At 31.4% G+C, this 14737-nt stretch overlaps 1 protein-coding gene across 2 annotated transcripts; it reads left to right on the top strand.

Annotated features, from left to right (window-relative positions):
- The first annotated feature begins 242 nt into the window (after positions 1-242).
- Positions 243-13892, top strand: LOC130812912 (superoxide dismutase [Fe] 3, chloroplastic). Of its 2 annotated transcripts, none has more exons than XM_057678554.1 (9): positions 243-487; positions 4982-5117; positions 6566-6643; positions 8135-8326; positions 12609-12780; positions 12930-13003; positions 13261-13287; positions 13373-13396; positions 13489-13892. In XM_057678554.1, the coding sequence occupies exons 2-9, from the start codon at positions 5025-5027 to the stop codon at positions 13612-13614; spliced, it is 786 nt and encodes a 261-aa protein (XP_057534537.1). In that variant the 5' UTR covers positions 243-487; positions 4982-5024; the 3' UTR covers positions 13615-13892. The 2 variants fall into 2 exon arrangements, with proteins under 2 accessions (XP_057534537.1, XP_057534536.1); XM_057678553.1 differs by having other exon boundaries at positions 244-487; positions 6563-6643.
- Positions 13893-14737: the final 845 nt, after the last annotated feature.

The following is a 14737-nucleotide window of genomic DNA, read 5'->3' as shown; positions in this document are numbered from 1 at the left end:
GTGTAACAAGATCGGTAAATTTTTAAAAATAGAGTAGTTTTAGTTTTATGAGTTGAGTGTTAATAGTAACACTCAGTAATTTATTATGACGTTAATATTATATTTTAAATAGTTTGAAAAATTATTAAAATTAAGTATTAGGCTAGGGTTAATTTTTATTGAATCTTGTACATAAAATATCCAAATAAAATATAATTAGGATTTTAATTTTTAAACCTCATTTATCTTCTCACTAACAAAAAAAAAAGTAAATACCCACATTTCCCTTTGTTTCTTTTTCCTTCTTCATTAAACCCCCTCTTGCTCTCTTCATCTTTCCTTCCACCCACACAGAGAACCAGCCACCATAGTCAACCGCGGCTGCCGACCACCAGCTGAACGCCACCAGCCACCTCAGCATACCGCCACCCCTCCACCGCTGGCAGCAGCAGTGCCCAGCAGCCGCAGGGGCCCCTCTACGCGCGCCTCTTCTATCTTTTCCCCATTTGTATGAGCTCCTCCTTGTTAAATTAATACTTTAATAATTAAGTTTTGGATAAATACATGAATTTTAGTTTAATATAATTTAAATCTTGATATTGGTATGGATAAGTGTTAGAATGGTGAATTGAATATGAATAAGTTAGATTTTGTATTAGAGATGAAAATAAAGATAGTATGTACTACTTTAATGCATTTTGGTGATATTTTAGTATTGAGACAACTTTATAGAAGCTTTTAGTAAGTGTTAATTTTAATTAATAATGGTGGTATTGATGATTAGAAATGGTTATGGTTATTAGTCACTTTTAATGGTTGCTAAATGTTACTTTTAATTTTGTTAATGCTTATAGTTAGTAGTCATTTTTAATGGTTGCTAAATGTTATTTTTAATTTTGTTAATGGTGATGGATATGACCATTGTTGTTGGTTTGGTGGTTAATTGTTGTCCTTGAGGAATCTAAATGTTTAGTTGACATGATTATTTTATGCAATTGTTTTCCCAAGTTGTGTGGCCAAATCAAAGAAAATTAATGTTATGAGTTGTCTAAGCTAATAATTGCTTTTTTTTATTCTTTGTCACTTTAAACCTTGAGGAATATAGCAAATTTGATAGAGAATTATTATCATCATGAGTTGAATCATTAAAATCAAGCGTAATACATTACATTATACAGTTAGAGTCCACATAATCTTGTTTTATTGCAAAAGTGTATGAATTGGATCTTTTTTCCTTGAACATACCTTGTTTTAGAATTGAATGAAAACTAATGTTATGGTTAGATTGGATTGATGGTATAGATCATGAGTAAGCATGTTGTGTGTTTGTATGGTTAGAGTGTGTATTAATATGAGTTGTGACTTGTAAGGATGGTGGTGGAGTACTTCTTAGAGCAAGTAGCTCTTAAGTGGAGTTAAATAGACTTACTAGCTTTACTTTGTACGTGTATGTAGTAGTATAGGTGCCCAGTTCATAAGAGGGGCGTAGGAACCTCTTTCGAAGTGACCCTTGCATGCATCTTGAATATATTTTCACTGAGTAACAATATTATACTCCCTCCGATACTTTTCAGTTGTCCCATTTAGTTTTGGCACACTATCCAATACACTAATTCAATTCTAAATATCTCTAATTGTACATAATTAAAAATTATAAGAATTGATATTAATAAAATTTACATTGAGATGAATCAAACAAGATCCCACATGACTATATTTTAACGTCTAGATTAAGAATAAAATACAAATTAAGAGGAATCGATAAATAGTGTCAAAAAACTAAATGGGACAACTGAAAAGAATCGGAGGGAGTATGAGTTATGTTGACTATAATTTGCTATTAACCATTATTAAGTTTCTATTTCAAGTGTAGGTTGATATGTAGAAAAGGTAGAGAATGAGATTTGTCGTCGTAAAAGTGGAATGTTGGACTATATGAGATGGAATGGGAATTAGTCCCTTATTGATGGAGTAGTGAAATTGGTTCGCTGTAATGGAAATGAGTCCCTTATTGATGAGATATCAAATTGGTTGTTTATCGTGACTACACTGAATTGGTACCCTAGTTGGTTTAGTTTTAGGAGGCATGGATCATGTATATATGGTCGTTATATGGGGTATGATCATACTTTACCATAGGCGTCGGTATGGTCGTCACCGCCCTTGGTGGAGGTGTTACCATGTGGTTCTTGCAAACCCCTTGGCAGGCCAATGAGGTCTAGCCTTTAACACATTCAAAAATTGTTATGCAACCTAATTTGCCTTCATTTGATTGTTCTTTTCCATGTTTCTACAACAAGTCTACTCACCCTCCATAGACTTCACAACAAATATTGCTCTTCTAGAATCCCAACTAGCATATAAGTTGAAAGGACAATTATCACCACACTTCACTATAGTTTCTGTTGCTGGACCTAATGGATACATTTCTCCCCTTGCAAAATAGCATACTTAGCTAAAGGTTGCTTGAAGAATACCCAAGTACTGGATCTCTTTGTCCAACAACCCATTTGAATGTTTTGTAATCTGTGTTCTCTATTACAACAACATCCCTTATTTTCTTTATTATGTTAGGTGTTTCATCTGTTTCGAGTTAGGAGGACTGACTTGCTCTGTCCACAAATTCTTCATCACTTAACTCTACAACAATATCTTCACCATTAAGAAATTTATTTTCATGTAAAAAAAAAAACCTAGAATACCTCATTTACCAACTCAACATCCTCACTACCTTTTTTACCCTCAATACTACCTACATAAGATTCATTAGTTGAGTTCAATTTTCCCCCTCCACAAATCTACAATGCTCTTTACCTCTACTTTTCTGTGCACTTTCAGCATTTAAAGGATTTTTGCCTAGATCTAGAGGTACAGATTGGTGTGTTTCTTTATTGAGGGAGTTGGCTAGGTTATCAATTGGTAGTTCAATAATGGGTTCATTTAATAACCAGGAATTATTGGTGGTGTCCACATGCAATGACCAATTTGGGCTTTGAGATGTTGGTTTTTTACTAGGAAGATTACTTTGTGGTCCCCTTCTTACAGTCAACTTTTGTAAATCTAGTTCTACAGTTGGCATAAATTTCTTAGTTGGGCCGCCTAATATAGAAAAGGGAGAAATGGAATTTCAGCGAAAACATACAAATCTACCCCCTATGAACAATAATTGTTTGATCCATTTGAAAAGCATCTTCTTCTCCACCAATTTTTCTTAGTCCCTCTTTCATAAACATTTCAAGAACCAATATATCACCTCAATCATTTTTCTATTAATGCATTTCTCAGCCAAATGCATTACATAATTGTAACAGATTTCAACAGGATCAACAGAAAATGTTCTACCCATTCCTCGAAGTTAACCAACCCTTGTTTTTCTTCTACAAATTTACCTCCATACTAATTACAAAATGTCACATTATTATCCATAATCTAAAAAAAATCAAACATGCAAAATAATAGTCAAATTCAACAAAATATGATTGCTTTACATAGATTTGGAAATAAAATCATAAACAAATAAGGAAAGATAGAGGATCGAAATTTACCTTCTATGGCTAATTAGATGAAGAGTCCAATCCCTTACAATTGTAGAACAATTAGTAAGAGAAATTTTCAATTTAATGGGAAAGTGGAGTAGTTGGAGTTATTGCTTGATGAAGATAGTTGTTCCATCAAATTATTAGGGAAAACAGTGTCTCAGACAAAATGACATTCATATTTAAATACACAGGGAAGAAAGCAATCAATTTTCAAAATCATCTGGTATTAAGAACCTTTTAAAAGTTTATGTGATTTAAGTTTAAACCTTTAAAAGATAAATAAAAATTAAAACATTTAAAGTGTATGCCTTAAATAACCCTAAAATTTATTTAGTATTAACTATGAATTCCCAACCAAATCTCATCCGCAAGTGTCACAATTTTTTTGCTCTCGAGGCCAAATACCCACTTAATTACAAAGGCACCATATCCATGAAAATTTATCACTTTACTTTGTTCAAGTTTCAACTCAGAAAACTGAAGCCCTAGCTTCCTATACTTGTTTTCTAATTAGTAAGCTCATCTTTTCTTCTCATGATTTCTTATATGAAACTTACTGTTACAATTAATTTAGTTTCTTCCTTGCTTAAAATCATGGGTATTTATCTCTTTAAAATTAGTGTAAGTTATTTGAGTTATATACAAGCCCATTTCCAATTACATATTGATGAATGAGGTGTCTCAATTGGAAGAAATTTTAGTGACTGACAACAATCACCTAGGTTCAAACCTTGTCAACAACGTTTTTTAACTTATTTTTTTTCAAGAACCCATCCTAGTTCCCACTCGTGAGGTGCCTACTCTACTCGCCCCCTTCCATTCTCATTTTTCCTGTTCTTTCTTAGTTTATTTCATTCTTTGAATTTTCCCTAAAAGTTTGAATTGAAAATTTAAATTTTTTATAGAATATTTATTTTTGTTAATTTTAATAGTTAGACATTATTTCTTGACTTCATACATGAATCATGATTCATTTTAGGGTTAGGTTAATCAATTTAGGGTTTTTGGTTTAATTGGTGTTAAATTTTCATTTTTCTTAATGTTAATTGTTGAACATTGTTTCTTGTCTCTTGACTTTGTTCATTCATGAATCATGATTCATTTTAGGGTTAATCAATTTAGTGTTTTTGGTTTAATTGGTGTTAAATTTCTAATTTATGGTTTCGTTTTTAATTTCTTGGAATTTATTAGAGTTTTAGACTTTTAGTTGATTAATAAATTAATTCTACAATTGATAATTCATAGTTGATTTAGGGTTATTGGCTATACATTTGGAAATAGTGGATGAGTTATGTAATTCTACATTGATGATGTAATTTGTTTTAATATTATCATATCAACATCATTTGATTTTTTTTCTAGATCCGCCCCTATGTAAGACCTTGGTTTTTTCTAATTCTTTTTGAGTTGTTGTTGACAAATTTTGACAAACTTTTGAGCGTTTTTATTTTTTCTGTAAACAGGGAAGTATATTTAGTTTCCAGTTGCTGGAAAAAAAAATCAGAAATGGGAAGTTTTGGTGCCATAATTCCAGTTACTTCACCTCTTCATCTCAAGGAATTATGTCCTAGAATCAAAGGTTTAACCTTTCATTATCAGGTATGACAGTGTCTTTGTTTCATTGTTATTTATTGTTTTATTTTGCTCCCCAATTGTTAATTTTGATAATTTAGGAGTTATCAGAACATATCTTGGGCATTTTTTTAGTAATGTTAGAATTTGGGTATTTTTATTTGTTAGTAATAGTATGAGCCTATGAGTTTAAATATTTTGAATTGTGTAACATATACTCCTTTCTCCGCTGGGAGGATTTATCCGAAAATTTAAATTGTGTGGATGATACTAAAATGGAGAAAAATGTGTGAATGAGAATTTAAAAGTGGTGGGGATCATTTTCATTAAAAAAAATGTAGAAAATTAAGTGAGATAGATAAAAATGAAATTGTACAAAGGAGTAACACAAAAGAATAGTAGTTAATGTGGTTCACATACGTGGAGTTGAATGTTCGGCACATCCTACTCCCTATAATAGTATGGTGGATTGGCCCTAATTTATGGTTTGTCGTGATTGCAGAGGAGGGAGAGTCATGGAGAAACTTAAGCCAAAAACCGAGGGGGTGAAAATTTACAATATAAATTTAGAGTTTTTGCTATGACCTCTTTCTTATTATACCACTAGTTTTACCACTAACACAATCATTCTCACTTAAAATTTATAGGGTGTCATCATATATATATTATATTGCCAAAAGTTTTTCCCCTAGGAAGAGTGATACGAGTTTTATCCTTTTGAAAATTTTGATCAATTTTGGTTTATAAAGTACATAATTACTCTTGTTGGACATTTAACACAGTTTATATTTTGAAGTTAGAAACCTATGCAAATTTTAAAGGATCTTTTGATTCTCCTTGGATTGTTGTGAGTGATAAAACGTTTAAAAAGTTGGTCTTATGTTATACTTTAAAGTACCAATGTTGGACACTCGACTCGAGATGCTATTAAAGATTTCAATTTAGGAAACATTCATGTGAAATTTTGAGGAGCGTATTGGTTTTAGATACTCGTGGCTGAGTCTAGTTAAGTTTATGCTTTCCTACTATTACATAAGAGATATAACCTTGAAATATTTTTAATTTGTCTTTTGATGTACCCATGTTGGACACTTAACATAGTTATTGCTATTGGAGATTACAATTTAGTTGACAAATCCATAGCAGTGTATTAAAGCACATATAGATATTGTGTATTTGGGTATTGTGGTCATGTCCCAGTTTACTATAGTGCACAATAGATTATCCCTTTATTATTGTAATCAAGTGTGTATAAATGCATGGCAGTTTTATGTTTGACTATAACTGGTTAATTTTGTAGAGCAATTATTTTGCATTATCTGCTTAGAGTATAGATATGAATTAATAATGGTCATATGCTCTCTTATGCCAGATTTCAAATTCACATATGTATTTTAAGAGACAAATTACCTATGAAGCTATGTTAAAGAATCATAAATATTAGTTTTCCTAATTGTTGTAATCTTCTGCAGCAGAAAAGAAGACATGAAAGACTTGGAAAACAGCTAGGGGTTGTTGCGTACTACGGGCTGAAAGAGCCTCCTTATAACCTTGTAAGTCATCCTCATGGAATAGATTTATAAACTAAACTTTTTGCTCCATGTATTATCTTGATCAAAAAATTAAAAAATCAAGGATTAAAGACCCTAGTAATGCATAGTAAATCAATTTGCTATTTTGCTAAGCTACTTAATAATAGATATCATTCCCTTGTACTAGAAAGTTTTGACGTAAACAGCCCCGTTTGTTTGGTAAGGGAGGAGGGTTATATGGTTATATTTGACTTCTAGAACTTGTGTTGAATAATATTTGAATTTTAATCGTCACTTGTGCGTGATGCTTTTTCCATCTTCCCGCTCCTTCCTTCTAAAGTTTACCCTTTTTATAATTATGTTGGATGGTTTCTAGAAGCTCAAGCTACCTAGTGTGATTGAAGTTCATGTATATGAGAAATGAAAAGGAATCCCATGTCTAACTCTCTATAAATTATATTTCAAATCAGTGTTCATGTTTTTTTGCTGAACCTATTGATGGCACTTTGGATATATGCCTTGAAACAAAGCACGCTTATGTGCATGAAGGTCTCTAGATAAGTGAATATGATTAACATTAGTTGGGAAAGTTCTTGCTAAATGCTTGAATTATGTCTGTTTTCTCCCTTGTGTATATTATACAAGCGCAAATCGTGGATCGTTGTGTGGGTTTGCGGCTGGAAATGTTTGCACCTGAAACGTTAGGAATCACGATTTGGGACACCGGCAGTAACATCTTCGGTATACTGCAATCAAAGTTGTCTCTACCACCCAAAAATGGTCTCAATTTAAAGTGCCTAAGAAAAAAAAAAGGAGAAAGAATAGATGTAAAAGAGCAAAGAAAACTTACCAGATGTGTCCAAGGCCAAGGACAAAAATAGAGGAAGAAAAGAGAACAAGGAAGCAAAAAAGGAAGAAGCATATACTGGGAGAAAAGGGAAAGTGAAATTGGAGAGGAAGGAAGAGGGAAAGTGAAATAAGAGAGGAAGGAAGAGGGAAAGTTGAGTTTATAATTGCATTTAGAATACTTGTCTAGATTTTTTAATATGATCAAGTACTACTTGTTTCGGGACTTCAATAATTTACGAGAATTCAGATTGTTCTTTTTATGATTATAATCTTCAAATAGAATTATTTTATTTATCTTATGGGAAATTAGGTTTATTTCAGCTAGTTGTTGTTTTAGATTTTCTTTTATGATTTATATTTTATGAACTTAAGTTTGGTGCTTTTAAAAAAATTGGTATATAAGCTTTTACTTAATTTTCAATTTATTTCTATATCATAGGCTCACATTTTGTTTCCTACATTTCCGAAACTTCAAATTATCGTTTCATGTTTCCATTTCCGTTTCATTTATCATATTGAATTTTGTTTCGTGCAACATTGGTATATATCTTCTGTTAATACTACGTCTAAAATCCTAAACTCCTAATTCATTTTGCTTTCAACTCTTTCACTTTGTTTTAACATTTACATTAAGTCCATAGTTCTTATTTCCGTGAATTGCAGGATGCTTTAGAACCATATATGAGCAAGAAAACACTCGAGTCACATTGGGGAGACCATCATAGAGGTTACCTAGAAGCATTGAATGGACATTTAAGTAGGAGTGATATACTATATGGCTATACTATGGATGAGCTCGTGAAAGTAACATACAATTATGGAAACCCTTTACCAGAATTCAATGATGCTGCACAGGTGCGTTTTTGATACCAATATTGAAAGACATTTCCTCATAAATTTATACAGACATCTATTCTTTTTGAGATCTTATCTAGTTTAAAATGTGTATGGCTTGGTTCAGCTGATAGTTTCTGAAATCTGCATTGGTCAGAATACTTCATTTTGTATGACGAGAACTAGGTATAGGACTATGTCTTGCTTATCGGTGAGGTCAATATATGGATATAGAATTTCATGGGTATCCTTGAATATGAAACCTAGTAATGCACCATTGAACCAATTTCCAACGATGTTAATGGCTTTTCTAGTCCCTCTTGCCTTCAAAATTGGAGAGATTCAATCCCTTGATACTTTTCTCGTTTTGAGCAAGTTTGATACTCCTCTAGATGTGTTCTCTTGTTCTTCTTTGAAGCGTGGATATAAATTTCAATTTTCTGCTTGTTTCTTGCCGCAATATCCCTTTCTTCTACACACTACCAATATATCATAATTCATAATGTCTTCAAGGAAAAAACAAAGTTTGCCGTGGCTGATTATTAGGGATGGCAATGGGTTGGACTCGGCTCGGATTATCCACCCTCCGACTTTGCTCCGGATAAATCTCGGACTATTTTTTTCAGTCCACCTCCACTCGAAGTCGGATTATGCATACTCCAACATTGCTCCGACTCGGACTCTCGGACTTCCGGTGGAGTTCGAATTATTATCAAGATTTATTCTTATCGATACTATATTAATGATTTTAAAACACGAAAAATTGGATATAAATTAGTCTTTAATTACAACCTAACAAAGAAAATATGTCTTTTCAAAAACAACTTAATAAGAAAAATTAGTCTTACAATTACAATAAACAAAATAGTCCTTAGTTCCTTAAAATTACATTAACAAACATAAAAATTACATAAATGATGAAGTCTTCAATTCTTCATGCTCAACATTACAACATCATTAAATCATCCTTAGTTCCCTAACACAAGTTTATAAAAAAAGTAATATAAGCATAAATGATGTAGTAAGCAAAAACTTAATTTTAAATAAATCTTCTTCTATAGCTTCTACATCCTCGTCTTCAAAAATTGGTGTATATTGAAGGGGATTTGCTTTAGTGTCTACAAATTAGAAATAACAAGATTAATAAATGATATAATTATATAATTTCTTAATTGTACGTACTAATGAAAAAAAATTAAATACCTTTGAATTCCATACGCCTCCAACTTTAAAGGCACATCAAAGCTTCGATAGTCTTAGGAAGAAGCCTACTACGATGAGGTCCAATAACTCTATCACTAGTGCTAAAAGCACTCTCAGAAGCAACAATTGAAATAGGCACTGCAAGTATGTCTCTAGCAATCTTAGAAAGTGTAGGAAACTTACTTGATTCCGATTTCCACCATGCCAACAAGTTGAATTTGTTTTCATCCACCACGAGTCTTTCTTTCTCTAAATATATATCTAATTCACATTTGCGTGGCTTTTTATTTGGTTGTCTAGAAACATGCTTTTTTCATAAGCCCTCAACATCACTTGAATCATCAATTATCCTCTTATTATTATTGTTTGAATTTGATGAGGGTGAAAAAGAAGAAAATTTTTCATTAGCCACCGTTTCATATTCATTAACCAAATCCTTCAAAATCCTTCCAATCCTTTCACATTCTAATTTAGCAGTATCTTCATGAATATTGAAGCCACAGACAACATGCTGTTAACCACTTCCAAATACTTATCAAACTTTGAAATCATTGCTTTAGCCATGGACTCAATTACTGTATTTCCACAACACAACCATCTTCTTAAATTGAGCCTTATTTCACATAGATTTTGAAAGTAAAGATTGGCAGTAGGATACTTTTTACCGGAAAAAGCCTCAGTTGTCCTACTAAACAACGTCAATTTATCACAAATGTCACCTGCCATTTTCCACTCTTCTTTACTCGGTAATCTAAACTTTTCTTTTCCACTTTTTCCAACCTTGGATTCCAACCTAGTAAGTGCATCTTTATATAAAAGAGCAACTTGCAACATATCAGAACATGAATTCCATCTAGTCTTACAATCTAGTTGTAGTTTTTTAGTAATAGGAATTCTACCATAATTACAAGCATCTTCAAACTTCTCATATCTATTTGGCGATGAAGTGCAAAAGGCAAATACACTTCGAACTTTTTCAATTGCACCACTAATTATTTCTAAACCATCTTGAACTACCAAATTCAAAATATGTGCACAACATCTCATATGCAAAAAAGAGCCATATAACATAAGCTTATAAGGTTGAAGTTTCTCAAGCAAAACATCTACTACAGCATCATTTGTTGTGCAATTATCAAGGTAATGGTAGAAATCTTTTCATCCAAATTAAAACTTTTCAAGCATTCAATCAAGGTCTTGCTTATTGTGTACTTGTTGTGTGGGCATGGTAAATAAAAAAATATTAATAACATCATATAAAATCAAATAAGTTTGCTGACCTAATAATATAACATATTATTTGATTAAAGTAAAGGAAAGAAACCTGATAAGTTGATTCTGTAAAATCCAATCATCGTCAATATAGTGTGTTGTCACAGCCATGTACCCTTTTCTTTGATTAGTGCAAGTCCACATGTCACTTGTGAAAGCAATCCTAGATTTGTTCCTCGCTAAAAATTTTTTCTAACCGACGCCTTTCTTCATTGTATTACCTAAATATATCGGCTTTTACTATGTTTCTTGAGATCACTTTAAAATCAGGATTCAAACTATTAGAGTATTTCTTAAATTCAATATGATCAACCATAGCAAGAGGATACTCATGATTCACAATCATGCTAACTAACGCATTTCTAGAATATTGTTGATTAAACTTGTATTTGCTACCAATTCCTAATGTATTAGGAGAATCCTTCATAGTTGGTTTCAAAAGTTTTTTACTCTTGTGTCAACATTAATGAAGGGCTAGGATTGAAACCATTTTGAAATCAATGGTTAAAATCCAAAATTCATGTGGCATTCATAGTTGTATGTAATTGGTTATTGAAAGTTTTTAAGGATTGATGAGATGGACATTATCAAAACCATTCATTCATCCACATTACACATCATCAATGGCTTAAATTTAATTAATGGTAAATACTATTTTAATGAATATTTTCTTAAAAAAGCTAATTAGCAATAAAATTGAATAAGAATTATCTAGAATTATGAGGTTATTAAATAACTTATATATAAACATAATTAAATAAAATTTTAATTCGTTATTAGTGGTTTACTTTCGTTTAATTCATAATAATTGACAACTTACAAGTTACAATTAAATATTTAATATACTATCGATTAAGTATCTCTGTAAGACTATAAGTCTATGATAGTCTAATAGATTGTGTTGATTAGTTTTGTTCATTCAACTTGATCAAACTTACAATATTCATTCTCACTTACAATTTAACGACATAGCTTCAAGTCTATATTAGACAAGTTCCAATTAAATCTTTATTAAACGATCGATTAAGTATCTAATTGATTAATATTAATTAATATATAGACTAATACTATATTTCTAATAGTTTATTTTAGTTAGTTTTAGGTTTCATTATACTTAAAATACTTCAAAACTATGTAAGACTGTAAGTCTATAATAATCTAGTCGATTGTTTTGATAAGTTTCATTCACTCAACTTGATTAAATTTACAATATTCAATCTCACTTACAATGTAATTAGTCAATTAGATAGTCAGATGTCAAGTTTGCAATTTTGGTTAGAATAAACTTATTTTCATATAAAGTTCAAATTTTTCAAAATATAAAAATGCCTTAAATTAAAAGTTGAGTCGGATGTCGGGTCGAATCGGGTCGAGTCGGAGTCGGAGTCGGTCGGATTATCGGATTTTTTATGAGGTCCAGCTTTAAATCGGACTCGGATTATATAATCGGATTCGGAGTCGGATATTTTCCCACCTCGGATCAGGGACGGATTCGGGCTGGATTGCCATCCCTACTGATTATTCAATCTTAGTATGGATTATGGGGATGGTCTGCATTGAACCTTAAACATGTATGTTGTTAATTACGTCTTAAAGCTACGGCCCGGATTTAGCCCTTACCTTGTTCAAGGTATTGGAAAATGATCCCTATTGCTTCTGTTCTTGCTGTAGCTTATACTACTAAAGATAGATATTTCTTTTTCTTTTCTGTTTTTTTTTACTTGTGAACTGTTTTAGCTGCCCACTCTAGAGGCTCAATTTTAGAATCTGATCCTTGAGGAGTGATTGGAGCTTTGTAAATCATCTTTTTATGAATGTTAAATTGTAGGTTTGGAATCACGACTTTTTCTGGGAGTCGATGCAACCTGGAGGTGGGGATTCGCCGAAACTTGGTCTTCTTCTACAGATAGAAAAAGATTTTGGTTCTTTTGCAAACTTTAAAGAGAAATTTGTAGAGGCAGCTATGACTCTCTTTGGTTCTGGTTGGGTTTGGCTTGTTTGTAAGTCTTCTGAAATGCTCCATTTCTTTGGGTCATTTTAGCTCCAATTGCGTAACATTTCTTAATGTACTCAAAATCAGAACATTACACTGTTTTTAAATCATTAGTTGCTCATAAGTTGTATTTGCTCTCGTCTTTGATTTTTTCAGTGAAGAGGAAGGAGAAACAGCTTGCAGTGGTCAAGACATCAAATGCCATCACTCCTATTGTTTGGGATGATATTGTAAGACATTCTCCTCTAAGATAGTTCAAGACTTCAAGTAGGCTATTGTTTGACAAGGACTATGACAAGATTTCATTATCGTAATGCCATTAATTAGCTTGCATCGAGTTGGATGTACGCAACTTTACTTCTGTAATAACTAATGGGTTGTTTCCGATTGTCCCTTTATAGCAAACGTCATTTACAACTTCACACAAATAAGAAATCTCACTCTATTGTATTTAGGTTAATTAACTTCAAATTCTTTTCTTGTGCAGCCAATTTTATGCTTGGATATGTGGGAGGTATTTCTTATTCTCTTGATCTCCATTTTATGTATCACATTAATAATAAGTTATACTAATGTTGCACAATCTAATTGTTTTGTAGCATGCTTACTACATGGATTATAAGGTGAGAGACCCTATGGTTGCTGTCTCTCATCGGCATTCATCTTATTTATTTGTCAATTGTCGTGTTACTTACAATTACCTCTTTGTAAACAGAATGACAGAGCGACTTATGTAAATAATTTTATGAACCATCTTGTATCATGGCATTCCGCAACATCACGCCTTGTTCGAGCACAGGCCTTTGTGAATCTTGGAGAGCCTAAAATTCCAGTTGCTTGAAATGCTATTTGGTACAATCTTACCGGATGTATGTTGTACTTACTACTTACCCTTTGCATCAACGAGGGAATCCCCATTCATTTCCAAGGCAATCAAACCAAATTAGATAGATTATAAGGTCCATATTATTAGTCACTTACATTTGCTTTCTTGTTAAGTTTGATTGAGAAGAAATCAAATAAATTTGGAAAAATTACATGTAACAAGTCAAATTTTGGCGGAACATTGCAACTTTAATGTGTTCTCAATGATGAACTTAAAAGTTAGTTTTCATACAATCGGTTCTGCTTATCTATTAAATGGTTTTTTTTTTTTTTAAATTTATAAATAATTGTATGAAAGTTTAAATCTCTTTCCCACTCAAGTCCTCTTTATTTTGATATTAAATTTACATTTTACTAATTTTAATATTGGTTTCATTTTAATATTTTAATTTTAAATTTTAAATTACTTATTTTTAGAAGTCGTTATAATAAGTAAAAAAATAATTGTTTACTTGATATGCAGTGTATGAATACTCATTTTGTCCACATTTTCAAACATGGCGCACATAAAAGTGATTATGATTTCCATTATTTGAAAAAAAGTGTTAGACACGGTAAAAATAATGCTAATTATCTTCTTGTTTTGGGTGTTAGAAAAAAATTGGCATAATATTACTCATTTTTAAATAATCTTTTCAAACTAGATGCACCATAAGGATGATCACGACGTTTGTTTTCGAAAAAATTGCTAGCACCGATGAAAATGTTGTCAAATATCTTTTTATTTGGCATGTTGAAAAAATGAGCATATGGGTACTTATTTTGACTAGACTTTTAAACTAGGCAGACCATATGGGTGAGTGCAGCATCCATTTTTTGAAAGAAAAACCTTATTAGTACCATAAAAAAATTGAGTTTCTTGGACAAATTTTAAAAATAAAATCTAGTTTAAAATAACATAATAATTATAAAGGAATCTAAAAAAATTCAAAAAATAATAAATCAAATAAAAATAATTTAAATTTTTAATACTTCAATATATAATAAATAAAATTATATTATATTTTATTAAATAAAAAAAATAAATTAAAAATAAATTTTAAATCAAAAATAAAAAAAATTAAAGTTATGTCACGTGT

Source organism: Amaranthus tricolor, chromosome 5 (assembly GCF_026212465.1).
Source record: "Amaranthus tricolor cultivar Red isolate AtriRed21 chromosome 5, ASM2621246v1, whole genome shotgun sequence".
NCBI classification, from domain to species: Eukaryota; Viridiplantae; Streptophyta; class Magnoliopsida; order Caryophyllales; family Amaranthaceae; genus Amaranthus; species Amaranthus tricolor.
This window is presented reverse-complemented; position numbering and strand designations above follow the sequence as displayed.

Bases quoted from the DNA above. Each gene is read 5' to 3' on its own strand.
- LOC130812912 (XM_057678553.1), top strand. From the start codon at position 5,025: ATGGGAAGTTTTGGTGCCATAATTCCAGTTACTTCACCTCTTCATCTC. The intron at 5,118-6,562 runs GTATGACAGTGT...AATCTTCTGCAG, and splicing joins GTTTAACCTTTCATTATCAG to CAGAAAAGAAGACATGAAAG. The intron at 13,004-13,260 runs GTAAGACATTCT...TTTCTTGTGCAG, and splicing joins CTATTGTTTGGGATGATATT to CCAATTTTATGCTTGGATAT.